At 40.8% G+C, this 14,334-nt stretch overlaps 1 protein-coding gene across 1 annotated transcript; it reads right to left on the bottom strand.

The window, feature by feature from the left end:
- Nucleotides 1–38: 38 nt before the first annotated feature.
- On the bottom strand, nt 39–5,173 carry LOC308077123 (uncharacterized protein). The gene is made up of 4 exons (XM_080417683.1): nt 4,845–5,173; nt 3,908–4,007; nt 3,327–3,477; nt 39–297 (listed from the first exon to the last, which is right to left on the bottom strand). Exons 1-4 carry the CDS (start codon nt 4,952–4,954, stop codon nt 206–208), a joined length of 453 nt encoding a protein of 150 aa, XP_080273809.1. The 5' UTR covers nt 4,955–5,173; the 3' UTR covers nt 39–205.
- Nucleotides 5,174–14,334: the final 9,161 nt, after the last annotated feature.

The raw sequence follows: 14,334 nt of genomic DNA on the forward strand, positions 1-14,334 counted from the left end.
GCCTCGCCACACTTCATATAGTGCTTCCTCAAAATACAATTTACACGCAACAGTTAGTAGATGACTTGAGTCTTCAAACCAGTTTAGAGTCGACAACATGACTGTTTGTAAATCAATAATGGCTTACATTAAAAGCTAATTAAAAGTGTTGCTGGTTGATCCTCAATATCTCTTGCACTGCGTATGGCCCCCGCCCCACACCAACTTAGATCTCCCGTTGTTCCTGTGTCTCGTTAAGCTTCGGTTGGTCCAGACCCAACGGCAGAGTCATCTCCACTGGGGCCAGACCATTCTCCCCTGAAACACAAACACTTGCATTCAAATAAGAGGCACAACAAACCCTTCCCCACTTGATAAAGGGATGTCCAAAACAAAGAACTCTACTGATCTTTAGTAGATAGATTTAGTAGATTGTAGTTTCATCTTTTTGTCAAAATTATGGCTGTAACCCCATATTTGATAATGACTGTAATCTATGGATTATTGCCCACCTTTCCTGGAAGTTTCATGGCATTCTGTGGAGCCGTTTCCCCATTAAATTGCTTACAAACTGACAGACGAACCAGACGAAACCCTCTCCTCAGGGTGATAGTACTTCACTGACTCATTATACCACAATTATGAACATTGAGCTATCGGGCTTAGTGTTCTAGTGGAACTGAGTGAGAGACAAATACTACACACCCATCACAAATAAATAGACACCGTAGGCATGCTTATGACACGTGGAACACCCCAATGCTGGCAACGGGAGAGAATATTTGGCATAATTCTTTGCCATCAATCACTTTATTCAACCCTGAAGCTAACATTATGTCCAACAGGACGTGTTTCACAACACGTGGACCAAGCTCATTTATTGACAGTGTGATATAGTAAGACATTACACTGTGTATTCGTGATGTAGTTGACCTGGAGATATACTGTAAGTTTGTAGCAGACTATTAAAGGGATAGTTCACCCCCAAAATGACATTTTTTTCTATCGATTAGTCACCCCATGGAGACTTATTTTATTTTTTTGTCGCATTCCTAAGCCAATAATTTGATGACCGGCAGCGGTTCCGGTAGGAGACACAAAGAGTCTCCTTTGTGTCTCCTACCGGAAACCGCTGCCTACCGGTCCGCTGGTCATCAAATTATTGGCTTAGGAATGCGACAAATACAAAACACTATCCATGAATTCAAGTCTCCATGGGGTGACTAATAATCGATAGAAAAAATGATTATTTTGGGTGAACCATCCCTTTAACATGAAATCAGTTGGTTAACAGGCGTGGCCGGTGGACATTGCTGCCAGCGTTGGCACATAGTTACTGAGATCTGCATCAGCCTGAGAATACGGCTGTCATCTGTGAGGTCATTGGCCTTGGCAGGAGATGATGGGGATGGATGGTATTTATGGCACAGTCTGCCCGGGCCAAAATGAGAACATCATGCTCCAATCCCCACCACCTCGTATACTTCCATCCAATGATAACTATTTAACCCATTAAGACCTGAGGCGATTCTTAAAAATGTTTTCTAAATCCTAACAGTTTGAAGAGAAAAAAAAATGAAACATTTTTTTTTCAAGATTTTTCAAAAATAGCAGATCTACAAGCTCATAGCGCGGCACTCGGTGCCGCGCTATGAGCTTGTAGATCTGCTATTTTTGATTAGCCAAAGAAATCTAAAGTGACACAGATGCGTTCCAGGTCTTTATTATGGGTTAATTTTAGACTTGCTTTTACAATAGGCTGTTTTTTTCTTCTCATGGGAATTGAATGCCCCTGCTCTGTTGTCAGTGGTAGAAGTACTCACATATTTTACTTGAGTAAAAGTATCTATGCCACAGTGTAGAAATGCTCTGTTACAAGTAAAAGTCTGGTATTCAGAATTTACTTAAGTAAAAGTACAAACGTATTATTGGCATCAAAATATACTTAAAGTACCAAAAGTAAAAGTACTCATTAAGCAGAATATCCCATTTCAAGTTTTCAAAATGTATTAAAGTATTTAGAAAATAACAGCTATTTTCAAATAGCCGAAATATATATAGAGCTTAAGAGGTTAATGTATGTTTAGTGATAAAAAATAAAAAATCTAAAAAGTAACTAGTAACTAAACGAGTAAAAAGTACAATATTTTCCTCAGAGATGTAGTGTAGAAGTAAAAGTATTGGAAATTGGAAATACTCCACTAGAATTAGTAGAAAATATCTCAAAATTGTACTCTCAAAAGAGTTACTTAGTTACTAGAGAGTGTATAGCACGGTGTCTGGCCCTGGTGGGTTCTGATCCTAGACCAGCATCATGGGGTACATGTCATGTGGTTTCTGATACAGGAGGATCTGATCCTAGACCAGCATGGGGAGGAGCTGTAAAAGCACCTTTTCTTACCATGATCACTATCTGCCAAATTACTGTGCAGTTATGTGTGGGGAATCAGTACCATTTACATGCAGATAAATGTCATCTGATTCATCTGGGAACAGGTAGACTAATTTAAATACTTGACACCTTTCTGTTTACTTTTTATTATCTTCACCCCCTGTTGATTTTCTACTGGATCCAATACTACTATTGCTTGTCCTCAGCCAATGTGTCCCAGACTGCCAACAAACATATCAGAACATTATTATTTAAGTGCTTTAAGAGGAGCAGTCACATACTGCATGCATGGCACCCTGACATCTCAACGGGATTTCAGACGGGATGTTTCACATTTCTCAGGCAACTGCCAGTTATTTAAAAACAGAGACCTTTGGTGGATTCCCTCCCTCTTTGACTGTGGTGTGTGTGTGTGTGTGTGTGTGTGTGTGTGTGTGTGTGTGTGTGTGTGTGTGTGTGTGTGTGTGTGTGTGTGTGTGTGTGTGCTCGTGCGCGCAGTGGTGGAAAAAACAGATCTACAAGATCGCGATGCGACGCGTTGTGAGCTGTAGATCGGCTATTTTCAAATAGCCTAGGTATAAAATAGGGCTAAAGTGGTTAATGATTTTTATAATGTAATATATTTATATCTGAAAAATAAAAGTTTTAGTAAATAAAGTTTTCAAATAATTGTAATGGAGTAAAAGTACAATATTTGCCTCTGAGATGTAGTGGAGTAAAAGTATAGACAATTGGAAATACTCCAGTAAAGCTAAAGTACCTCAAAATTGTACTTAAGTACAGTACTTGATTAATGTACTTAGTTACTTTACACCACTGTGTCTGTGTGTGTGTGTGTGTGTGTGTGTGTGTGTGTGTGTGTGTGTGTGTGTGTGTGTGTGTGTGTGTGTGTGTGTGTGTGTGTGTGTGTGTGTGTGTGTGTGTGTGTGTGTGTGTGTGTGTGTGCGTATCTCACCGGGTTCTCCGCCGCTCAGACCGCTGTATCTGGACTTCCAGGGCAGGATATCGACCCCGGTGCGGCAGAAGGAGCGGTCGGTGTGGGCCTCTGTGCTGTACAGAATCTCCTGGACCTGTTTCTCTCCAGGTTTCTGGGCTTTCACTCGCACCTGGAAGAACAACGGTGGGGCGTGAGTTAGTACAATTACAATAGCAGTTGCAAGTTGATGATGTAATTTGTCCATGTGTGTTCCAGCCTTATGGAATGTATGGAATGCATGTGCTAATAAAACATATCCCAATTGAGTGAAAGACGTACTATTTTTTAAATAAATAAAACATTCCAGGGGTTTTTAATTTCAAATTGAAGTTAAAGTTATACAGGGCATTTATAATGGCATATAAGGCTTAGCCAGGGATCATTTTTTAACACCCACCATACAATCCGTGGAAACATGATAACTTTTTTGTCAGGATCTTAACAATAATTTAACCTAACGAATGTGTAACTCAGCCAAATGAAACCAAATGGACCCGAACTGATCCATTTGGTTCCATTTATACACTCAAATTAGGAGTCTCTGTCTCTCCACTGCTGACCTCCAGAATGGTGACCTCTTTCTCCTTCAGTTTCCCTAATTTGTTCTTAATCTGGGTCTTCTTGGTGTCAACCCACACCACGCGCTCCTTCACCTCTGACCTGCATACATGCACGCACGCACGCACACACACACACACACACACACACACACACACACACACACACACACACACACACACACACACACACACACACACACACACACACACACACACACACACACACACACGGTGAGAAGGAAGTTGCATCTCTCACACACACACACAGCACACGTGCACACACGAATAACCTAATGGACTGCACACACACACGTGACGTGCATACTTTCATGAACACGTCAAATCCTCAGTGTTCATTTTACTCTGAGAGTGTAAACACAGACCCGTAATGGACCCCATCTAGGTCAATTTGTACACTTTTGGGCCCCTTGCTGTTACCAATGATACTAATGAAGGCTCTGTTCCATTTAGCGTAGCACAGTGGTTCTGAAAGTCCTTAATTTCAAGGACCCCCATAACTCTGAGAGTGTACAAATGGAACCCAATGGACCCTTACGGGTCCATTGGGTTCCATTTGTACACTCTCAGAGTTACAGACCCATAAGAGGCCATTTGGAACCCCCTTAAGGACTCTTTGAGACCCACTGGTGTACCAGAGCCAACATGCACAATATCAGCACCCTGGCTCTGTTAGACCAGAACGGAGCAGAGCCTTAATTAGCATCATTGGTAACACCTGTGAAGGAAGTAAGGAAGGAAGAGGCCCAATTTATTTCCAATATGGCTGCTGTGCATAGAGCCTATTAGGCCTTTGAACAGCAGGTGGATGCATTCAGCTAGCTGGTACAATAGAAAAGTAGCAGAAATACAAGTTGGGAACCACTCCACACACACACACACACACACACACACGACGCCGCTCTCAGCGCAGACTCACTCTGAGATGCCCAGGTCGGCCAGCGTCGTGTCCAGGAAGGGGAAGGGCTGATGGGCGGGGTCGAGGGCGATGGGGTCGGGCTGTAACTCGATGGGCAGGGAGAACGACATGGGGATGTCCCACGCCACCTCGGCGCGTAGGAACACCTTGGGCTTGGTCCCGGGGGCTCCCCCGTCCACAGGGCTGTCCAGCCCGCCGTTGGCCTGCTGCTGCTGCTGCTGTGTGGCAGGGCTCTGCTCGTCGGCTGCCAGCTTGACTGATGATGCTGTTCCGTTTATCTCAAACAAAATACGTGCGGTTTATTCCCTCACCCTCTTTGGTCTCCTGCTGTTTTGTGTCTCTATCACTCTCCTCGGTATACGGCAGCTCTTTGCTTATCTCTGTGATTGATTCTCTGTGTCTCTCGAACGACTTGTTTTTCAGTCGTGTGCGCTGTTGGATGTCGAAGGCTGGCCTGGTTGGTTGCCTGGGCTCTCTCCCGGGGATAGTGATTCAGAGTTTGGGTGTACTAGTGTCCTCTCCTCTTCGTCTCCTCTGATGAAGTGTATCTTCTGGGAGGTTGTGTGTGGGTGTGTGTGTGTACAGACCTGTGCCCAGTCCCTTGGCAGATATAAGCAGCGGGAATGAATGTGTGTAATGTGCCACTTGCATGTGAGGTTTATTACCCTGTCAAGGGATTGATGGAGGCATGTTGTTTGTACGGCTGTGCGTGTGTGCGTGCGTGCGTGCGTGGGTGTGTGTTTAAGAAAGAGTGCAAAGGTGTCCTCAATGCATGTGTGTGCGAGAGAGACCAAGAATGACGTGATGTTTTAATTACATACACTCGACACCGTATGTGTTCTGATGCATACACTAAACAGGGTGTGTTTTGATACATACCATAGAGAAGTGGTTCTCAAACCGTCATGTCAAGGACCCCCAAATGAATATGTATTTGGCTAAGGACCCCCATCTGAAAGATCTTGTGTTGTTAAACTGTTTTTAAAAAAATCTAGATTTGGTGAAAATAGCCGATCTACAAGCCCACAACGCGTTGCATTTTGAAATAGCTGATGTATATATAGGGTTAAAGTGGTTAAACTGATTTTGAACTAATTTAGCTGGGGACCCCCTAGAACCTCCTCAAGGACCCCTGGGCGGTCCCCAGACCCCACTTTGAGAACCACTCCCATAGAGTACATACACTATACATTACGGTATGTGTTTTGATACGCATACAATATACCATTGGTTCTCAGAGTGGGGTCCGGGGACCCCCAGGGGTACTTGAGAGGGTTCCAGGGGGTCCCCAGCTAAATGATGGATAGGAACCAAATGGACCCTTATGGGTCTGTAACTCTGAGAGTGTACAAATGGAACCAAATGGACCCGTTAGGTCCATTTGGTTCCATTTGTATACTCTCAGAGTTAAATTAACATTGTTTTTACAATATAAATTGGGGTCCCAGAGATAGAAATGCCATTAAATGGGGGTCCGTAGCCCTAATGCATGTCAAACTGGGGGTCCTTGAAATTAAAATGGTTGCTAGAGCCGTAACAATCTTCTCTTATGGGGGTCCCTGGCATATCTTTTCAAATGGGGGGTCCGCGGGCTAATAAGTGTCAATTTGGGGGTCCCTGACATGAAAAAGTTTGAGAACCACTGCAATGTACAGTACATGCACTAATACAGTATGTGTTTTGATACATACACTATATACATTTGATGCATACACAATACATACAGTATGTGTTTTGATTAATAAATGTATTTTTATACTCTGCAGTGTGTGTTTTGATATTCCATGTAAAGTCAACTTGAATCAACACTGTAATAAATAATAATACAATTTAGTTGAATTTGTATCCATACGACTGGGGCTGGGGGTCACCCCTCCCCCATTCAAGGCATGCATCATCAGAACATTCATATTCTCAACTGACAGAAAGTGGATTTGATGCGAGCACAAATCCTGGTTTGTTTTGAACATATCAATTAAAGGTAGGGTAAGTGATTTGCTTTGGTTAAAATAAGTGTTAAATAGCTCTATATTCTGATAGTACTCATTGCTATAGAGTGTTTGTTCAGTAAAAGGAGTCCCCTTGTCTCTCCACCTCTTTATTAAACAGAAAATGCATTTTCGTTTCAGTTTCAGTTTCATTTCCAATTTTATCCAACCAGGACAGAGAACTCAATCAGGATACAGATTAAACAAGTGAAATTGGAAGTGATGACACTAAGAAATGAGCAGGCAAAATTGGAACTGGAACACTATTCAAATTAAGCTTAAAAATTGGTACTTTCTCCTGATTGGCTGAGATTTTGACACCTGAAAAAAATATTTTCTGTTTATTAAAGAGCTGGAGAGACAGGGAGACATCTGTTACTGAAAAAACACTCTATAGCAATGATTACTATCAGAATATAGTATTTTAACCTTTTAACAAAATACTTTTTGTTTTAACCAAAAAATATCACTTACCCTACCTTTAAGATTATATTCACATACATTCTGCAAGAGTTTGATTTGTGGATGGAAATATATGCTGTATATAAACAAACCCATTAAAGTCTAAAAAATAATATATCTATTTTTTTAGTCAGTGTCATTCTGTCAAGAGCTGAATCAGTCAGAGATTAAAAACATGTTTCCACTGCTATATCTTATTTTTTGATGATGGGGCAACCCATTTTATTTGTTTGTATTGCACTGATTGGGACTTTAATGTGAACTGTTCAGAGTCCTGCAGTCCGGATCACGGAACAAAACATCCCAGGACGAGTTAGTTACCTCATCACAACATCTTTAGACAGATTTACGGCCTCTGAGTAATTAAACGTGCCTGGTTGGTGATCCAATCCACCTCTTTGGATGACCTCCTGTAGATATTTAGAGCCACATTGATTATTCATCATCGTTTGTCTCTCTGCAATGCCACTCATTTAGCGGATGATGTATGGGTTATTCACGGCACGCTGCCACTTTTTCCTCAAAAGAAAAAGCATTCACCCTGTGTTTGCAAAAGTGGGCCACGTGCCATGTGCCAGGTGCCCCCATGTGCTGTTGTATGTGCATGTGTGGATGTGTGTTTATTTTTACACATAGAGCACAGCAGACTTTACCCAGTAAATGAGCATTCTGGATGCATCATGTCACATTCCAGTGAGTGGGCGCATTAACCTCTTAAAGGACGACTTCACCGATTTTCAAACTATCTTCATATGGTTGGTCGTCACTAATGCACATTCTAATATGGTACCATTTCTGTCTACTTTGGACAGTTCAGAAACCCGCCTACCAGTGACGTCATCGATGGGGAATCCAAGCTATTAGAAACTGCGGGCTTTCTATTCCTGGAAAGTTAGCATGCTGTAATGGACGCCGTTCTCGTGTTAATAAAAATCCAATAACATTTTTTGAAATCTTTTTTACCACTTTATCATGAGCATTAGTGAGGACCAATTTAACGAAGATAGGTTGAAAATACGTGAAGTCGTCCTTTAAAGCCCAGCATCCATATTCTGCAGGGAACATAACAAAAATAGCAGATGTGTTGTGAGCTTGTAAATCAGCTATTTTTGGTGAAGAGGTTTTCTGTAGAGGGAAAAAAACAGAAGGACCAAGTGCAAAGTCAACTCGGGTCCAGTTTACTAAGCCTCTAGAGGGTTTAATTGGTTAAAGCCTAGTATCACCTACACCAGGGATTCCCAACTTGTGGGCCATGAAGATATTATAGAGCATCTAGACGTGGCGGCCATTGTGTTTACCGGCCCTGGTTCCACAGATAGAAAGCCCAAAAGCCTGGTTTACAAATATTTTTGACACAGAATCAAATGTTTTATGGTCATGATTCACCAGGAGCCTGGATGGCTTGGTTCCAGGCTTAAAATAATTCATATAAATATTTTCAGAAATCCGGTAAACATGGCCACCACTGCTATGCTCTATTGCCAGTGGGCTCCCAAATAATTGGCAAAGCACTAAGATTTTTATGATAATTTAACATTAATATAAAAATATGTCATGGTATTTTTGGGCGGTGAAACCGCCCCTATAAGTGAGGTTTGGATATTGGGCGGTGAAACCGCCCCTATAAGTGAGGTTTGGATATTTGTACAATTATCCTGCGCTGTGATTGGCCAAAAAGTACCCCGCCTAACCTGGCCAATCACAGTCTATTCTGTGAATTTGTTTTTTTTAAGTTATGGTTTCGTCCATCATAAAGAGTGTTTCAATAAATGTATTTATTTTTTGTACATGATTGGTTGACTCCATTCAGTATTGTGATTAGCTAGCAAGACACCGCCCACTTCACACAGGGTGTGATTTTTGGGCGGTGAAACCGCCCCTATAAGTGAGGTTTGGAAATTTGTACAATTATCTTGGGCAGTGAAACCGCCCCTATAAGTGAGGTTTGGAAATTTGTACAATTATCCTGCGCTGTGATTGGCCAATCACAATCTATTCAGGACTGTGATTGGCCAGTGTCACATGACACATGTGCATAGCCCTATATAAGAAACCATAACTTTAATTTTTTTTAAAGTTATGGTTTCGTCCATCATAAAGAGTGTTTCAATAAATGTATTTATCTTTTGTACATGATTGGTTGACTCCATTCAGTATTGTGATTAGCTAGCAAGACACCGCCCACTTCACACAGGGTGTGATTTTTTCTTTAAAACAGAGTTTTCCTTTTGATACTGATAAATAGGAACTTAAAGTATGTTATGTTAGTTGCATTGGTCCAAGCTGGAACACAATCGATTGATATAAAAAATAAATGCTCTGAGAATACGGCAGCTGAATGGCATCACAAATAGTGTTTTCATTTGGGAACAGAGGGGTGTCGCAACGTGATTGAGTGTGTCTGCTCCCCACATAATGACACCATGGGTTGATGTTTCTAAATAAACAGCTAAACAGATGTTGGTGGGAATTCTGCCAACCATGGCAGCAGATTCATACAGTCTGAGATACCGCACAAAAGTAGACAGAACACTCTTTGGTTTAATGTACAAGGAGAGATACAATGTGAGCAGAGCATCACCAAATACATTTTCAAATCAATCAATCAATCAATCAATCAATCAATCAATCAATCAAACAAACAAACAAACAAACAAACAAACAAACAAACAAACAAACAAACAAACAAACAAACAAACAAACATACAAACAATCAATCAAGATATCTTAGCTAATCAAGTTGTTGTTTTTTAGTCCTGACTCGGATTGGGCCAGTGACCCTGGCTGCCTGCTACCACCATGGCACCAATAGGGCCCTATTTTCGCCAGTGCCTTACCCATTATCTCTAAACTTATTTGCCATTTTTTACTTTTTTTTAATAACATTTTCAAATAGTTCAAATAGCCAATCTACAAGCTGTAGACATGTCGATGTAGATCGGCTAGTTGAACTATTTGAAAATGTTTTTAAAAATAATACAGAATGTTAAAGAAGTTTAGGGATAAGGGGTAAGGCATCGGCGAAAATAGGGCCCATAGTGTGCTGTTGGAGCAGACAACACTGTGCCTTGTAAAGAGAATGAAATCACTGTTCTATTCTACCCCTCTTGTGGTCATGTCCAATGTACCAGTGATGTAACGTTGCTTGAGGTGGGTATCCAGACCGCTGACTCCACCATCCGTTGGTCAATAACCTTCCAATTGCTCCTGATAAACAGTCCATGAGGGTATCGTGTACCACAGGCAGAACACTCCTGTGATCACAGCTGTTGCAGTATACTGTGGCATTTAGCAGGGTGAAGTCCTTTAGTAGATCTAACTGCCTCAAAGTAATTACACTGCCTGAGGAGATGATTCACTTTTATGTCAAAAAAAGGTCAAGGTCACGATCAAGGTCAAAGTCAAAATGATGTAATTGGTAGTATAGGCAGAGTTTGCTTGAACATGAGAATGGTTTTATATGTGGCTAGCACATGAGATTCCAAATCCCACATTTGTTTTAAGTGTCACAAAATCTTTGGTCAAATGAGTTAAAACGCCATCAAGAATGTTGTTTTGAGGAGAGATTCTTGTGCTAAGCAGTCCCAGTTCTGCATAGAACCTGCATTTGACCTCACCTTACGCCTGTTGGTTAGAATGTGATACTATTTCAAGGTTCAATTTGTAAAACAAAAACAGAGGGGAGGATATTTTCTTAACCATTTAAGCCCTGTATACTTCGTTGTACAACAAATAGCTTAAATTTGCCAATGTACAAGCTCACCCCCCCCCCCCAGCAAATCGAACCGTATGGTGATAGTCTCGCTCCATGACACACACAGTTTCACACTGTAAACCCCACCACCCCACCTTAGTCAGCAAGCCAACGCTGTTGTATGGAGCCACCCAGCCATGAGATCTGACAGGAGGTTTCTGCCCGCATGGCATAATGATGTCATGGCCTGTCTACAGAGGGACTGTGTCTTTTTAAACCCCAGGACAAAGAGATACATGATGTAGGGACACAGGATTGAGGTCACGTTTCACTATATTTTATATGAAGACTTAACCCCTCTATTCTTAGTGAAATGGACCTGAGTTGCAAGTACTAGGTAGGCTTTTTTCACTCTACGGCTACGCCAAATCTCTGTCAGAAATATCCACTCTACTTCCCCCAGAGTAGGGATGCTATATAGGGTTCAAGTGATTTGATTAAGACGAGGCTAAAATCAGCAGTCTTGTGTGTTTGTCTAATGAATAAACTTCCTTGTACATGTGTATACAGTATGCTGGTCAGTGTGAAATATAATTTTGTTCAGTTTTACATTTTAAACTGTTCAGTCGCCTGAGGACATATGATTCAACTTTGCACTGAAAGAAAAGTCAGAAAAGAGCCTGACCGTCAAACCTAATAACGTAATCTCTGGCGCAAAGATTTGAATTTATTTGGATGCAGTAGGTTCCTACAGTATATATGTTTCAGTGATGCGACAATTGAACAACTTATTGGGTCATGAAGAAATTGTTAAACTACTTCTAACACAAACTTAATATTTTAGGGGCGTTGTATTGTATTGGTTGTGGTTTTTGTTGCATTTGTTGTCTATTTGTATGTCTGCTTCTTGTGTTTAACATTCTCCTTTTGTTTATATTCTACTTTTTGTGTATAACAATGAAAAAAATTAATAAACATTGAATAATAAAAAAAGATATATATATTTTAGGGACGTCTGGGTGGCACACAGGTAAAGTTCCTTCCAACCACTGTGGAGATTGATCATCCACCGGCTTCTCCAGGCGCTCCAATGAACACGATAGGCTCTATGCACAGTAGCCATATTGGAAAGAAACTGGGCCTCTTCCTTACTTCCTTCATAAGTGTTACCAATTATACTAATGAAGGCTCTGTTCCATTTAGTGCAGCACTGTGGTTCTCAAACTTTTTTCATTTCAAGAACCCACCATAACTCTGAGAGTGTACAAATGGATTACGGGTCCATTTGGTTCCATTTGTACACTCTCAGAGTTACACATGCGTAAGGGGCCATTTGGAGGGGGGCCTCAAGGAACCATGAGGGTTCCTGGACCCCACTTTGAGACCCACTGGTGTAGCCGAGTGTTTCCAGTGAGCCAACATTCACAATATCAACACCCTGACTCTGTTTGACCAAAATGGAACAGGGCCTTAGCATTAGTATAATTGGTAACACCTGTGAAGGAAGTAAGGAAGAGGACCAATTTCTTTCCAATATGGCTGCTGTGCATAGAGCCCTTTTGCCTTGTTCATGGGCAGCTGGGGAAGGTGTTATATGTCGCTGCTCTCTAGCGACTCCTACAGGTTGATTAGGTCCCCTGTTCAGTGTGGAGTGGAACTGGGAGAGGGACAACCTGTTCCTCCACATGTGTGTGTTATATCCAGTGGTGGTAAAAGTATTCACATTCTTTACTTAAGTAAAAGTATCAATACTGTGATATATACGAATACTCTGTTACAAGTAAATGTCTGGAATTCAAAATGTACAAGAGTAAAAGTACAAAAGTATTGGTATCAAAATGTACTTAAAGCACCAAAAGTAAAAGTACTCATTGTGCAGAATGTCCCATTTCACAAGTTCAAAATGTCACGATGCGACACCTTGTGAGCTTGTAGATGGCCGAAATATATATAGGGGTGAAATAGTTAATGTATGTTTTGTAATGATAATCTAAATCTACAAAGTAACTAGTAACTCAAGTTTTCATATAATTGTAGTGGAGTAAAAGTTAAATATTTTCCTCTGAGATGTAGTGGAGTAGAACTAAAAGTACTGAAAATTGGAAATACTCCAGTAAAGTAAAAAATACCTCAACATTGTTACTTTACACCACTGGTTATATCCTCCCTGTGAAATGATTGTGGCTGGTGACTCCATGTGTATCTGAGAAGACATTATGGTTGTCTACACACCCTCCCCGGACCAACAAGTAGGTGTTGGCAGAGGCAAGGACCACTATGGACTATGCAGGAACTATACACATGGGGGGAATTGGCATAGTGACTAAAGGGGGGGATGTATCCACATTTCTTTTTGTAATATCTGTAGGAGATCTAAGATATATTAATAAGTTAATGATAATGATAAGGAATTTATTTATATAGCACATTTCCAGACAAGTCACAAAGTGCTTTACAGAGCAGAATAAAAAGAACAATCATGATAAAACTTTGGATAAAAGCTATTACAGACGATCAGAGAATAAAGCAAGTGGCACAGCATACAGATATACTCAAATAAACCAAAAGTGGCAGTGTGTAGAGCAGGTGTGCTCCTACCATGCCAAGGTACATCTAGCAGACCTGATTGATTAACACATTAAAGTCCAATTCAATGAAGACATTGAAGAGGGCTGCATTTTGTCAATTGCACTCTGGAATCGTCTTCCAGGCGATATGCGTAACATCAAAGGAAAAGCTTGTTTTAAAAAGAAACTTAAACATTATATCCTATACACTCAACACATAATAACAATAACATCTTAACTTACATACCGCATTGCCTGTTCCATTTTAAATCTGCTGTATTTCTGTTGATTTCTCTTTTTTATTTTTAAATAGATTTTTTAGTAATGTGATACTTGATTTTTGTAAGATGTTTTTTATATATATAAGTATTTTTGTATGTGATACACTGATGGTGAAATATTTTATATTGTGATTAGCCTACACTATTAATGTCAAGACCCCAGGAATACGGATCTCCATTAGCTGGCGCCTTAAAGACAGCTAATGGGGATCCGTATAATAAACAATAAACCTAGCGTCCCTATTCTGAGCATGTTATAATAGGCGAAAATATGTGAACTTTGCCGATCTACAAGCTCACACTGAGTGACGTTGCAACGGGTTGTCAGCTCGTAGATCGGCTGTTTTTGGCAAAGAGATTTGTTGTAGAAGGAAAAAAGGAGGGGGTCAAGAATATGGCCCTGGGGGTTTTTAAATGGGAACTTTCTTCCCATTTAAAACTGGATTGTTGGCATCACACACCACTGCACACTGAACTCTCTATTTCACCTTAGCTGGC

This window comes from Gymnoscopelus braueri (genome assembly GCF_963280865.1).
Source record: "Gymnoscopelus braueri genome assembly, chromosome: 21".
Lineage (NCBI taxonomy): Eukaryota > Metazoa > Chordata > Actinopteri > Myctophiformes > Myctophidae > Gymnoscopelus > Gymnoscopelus braueri.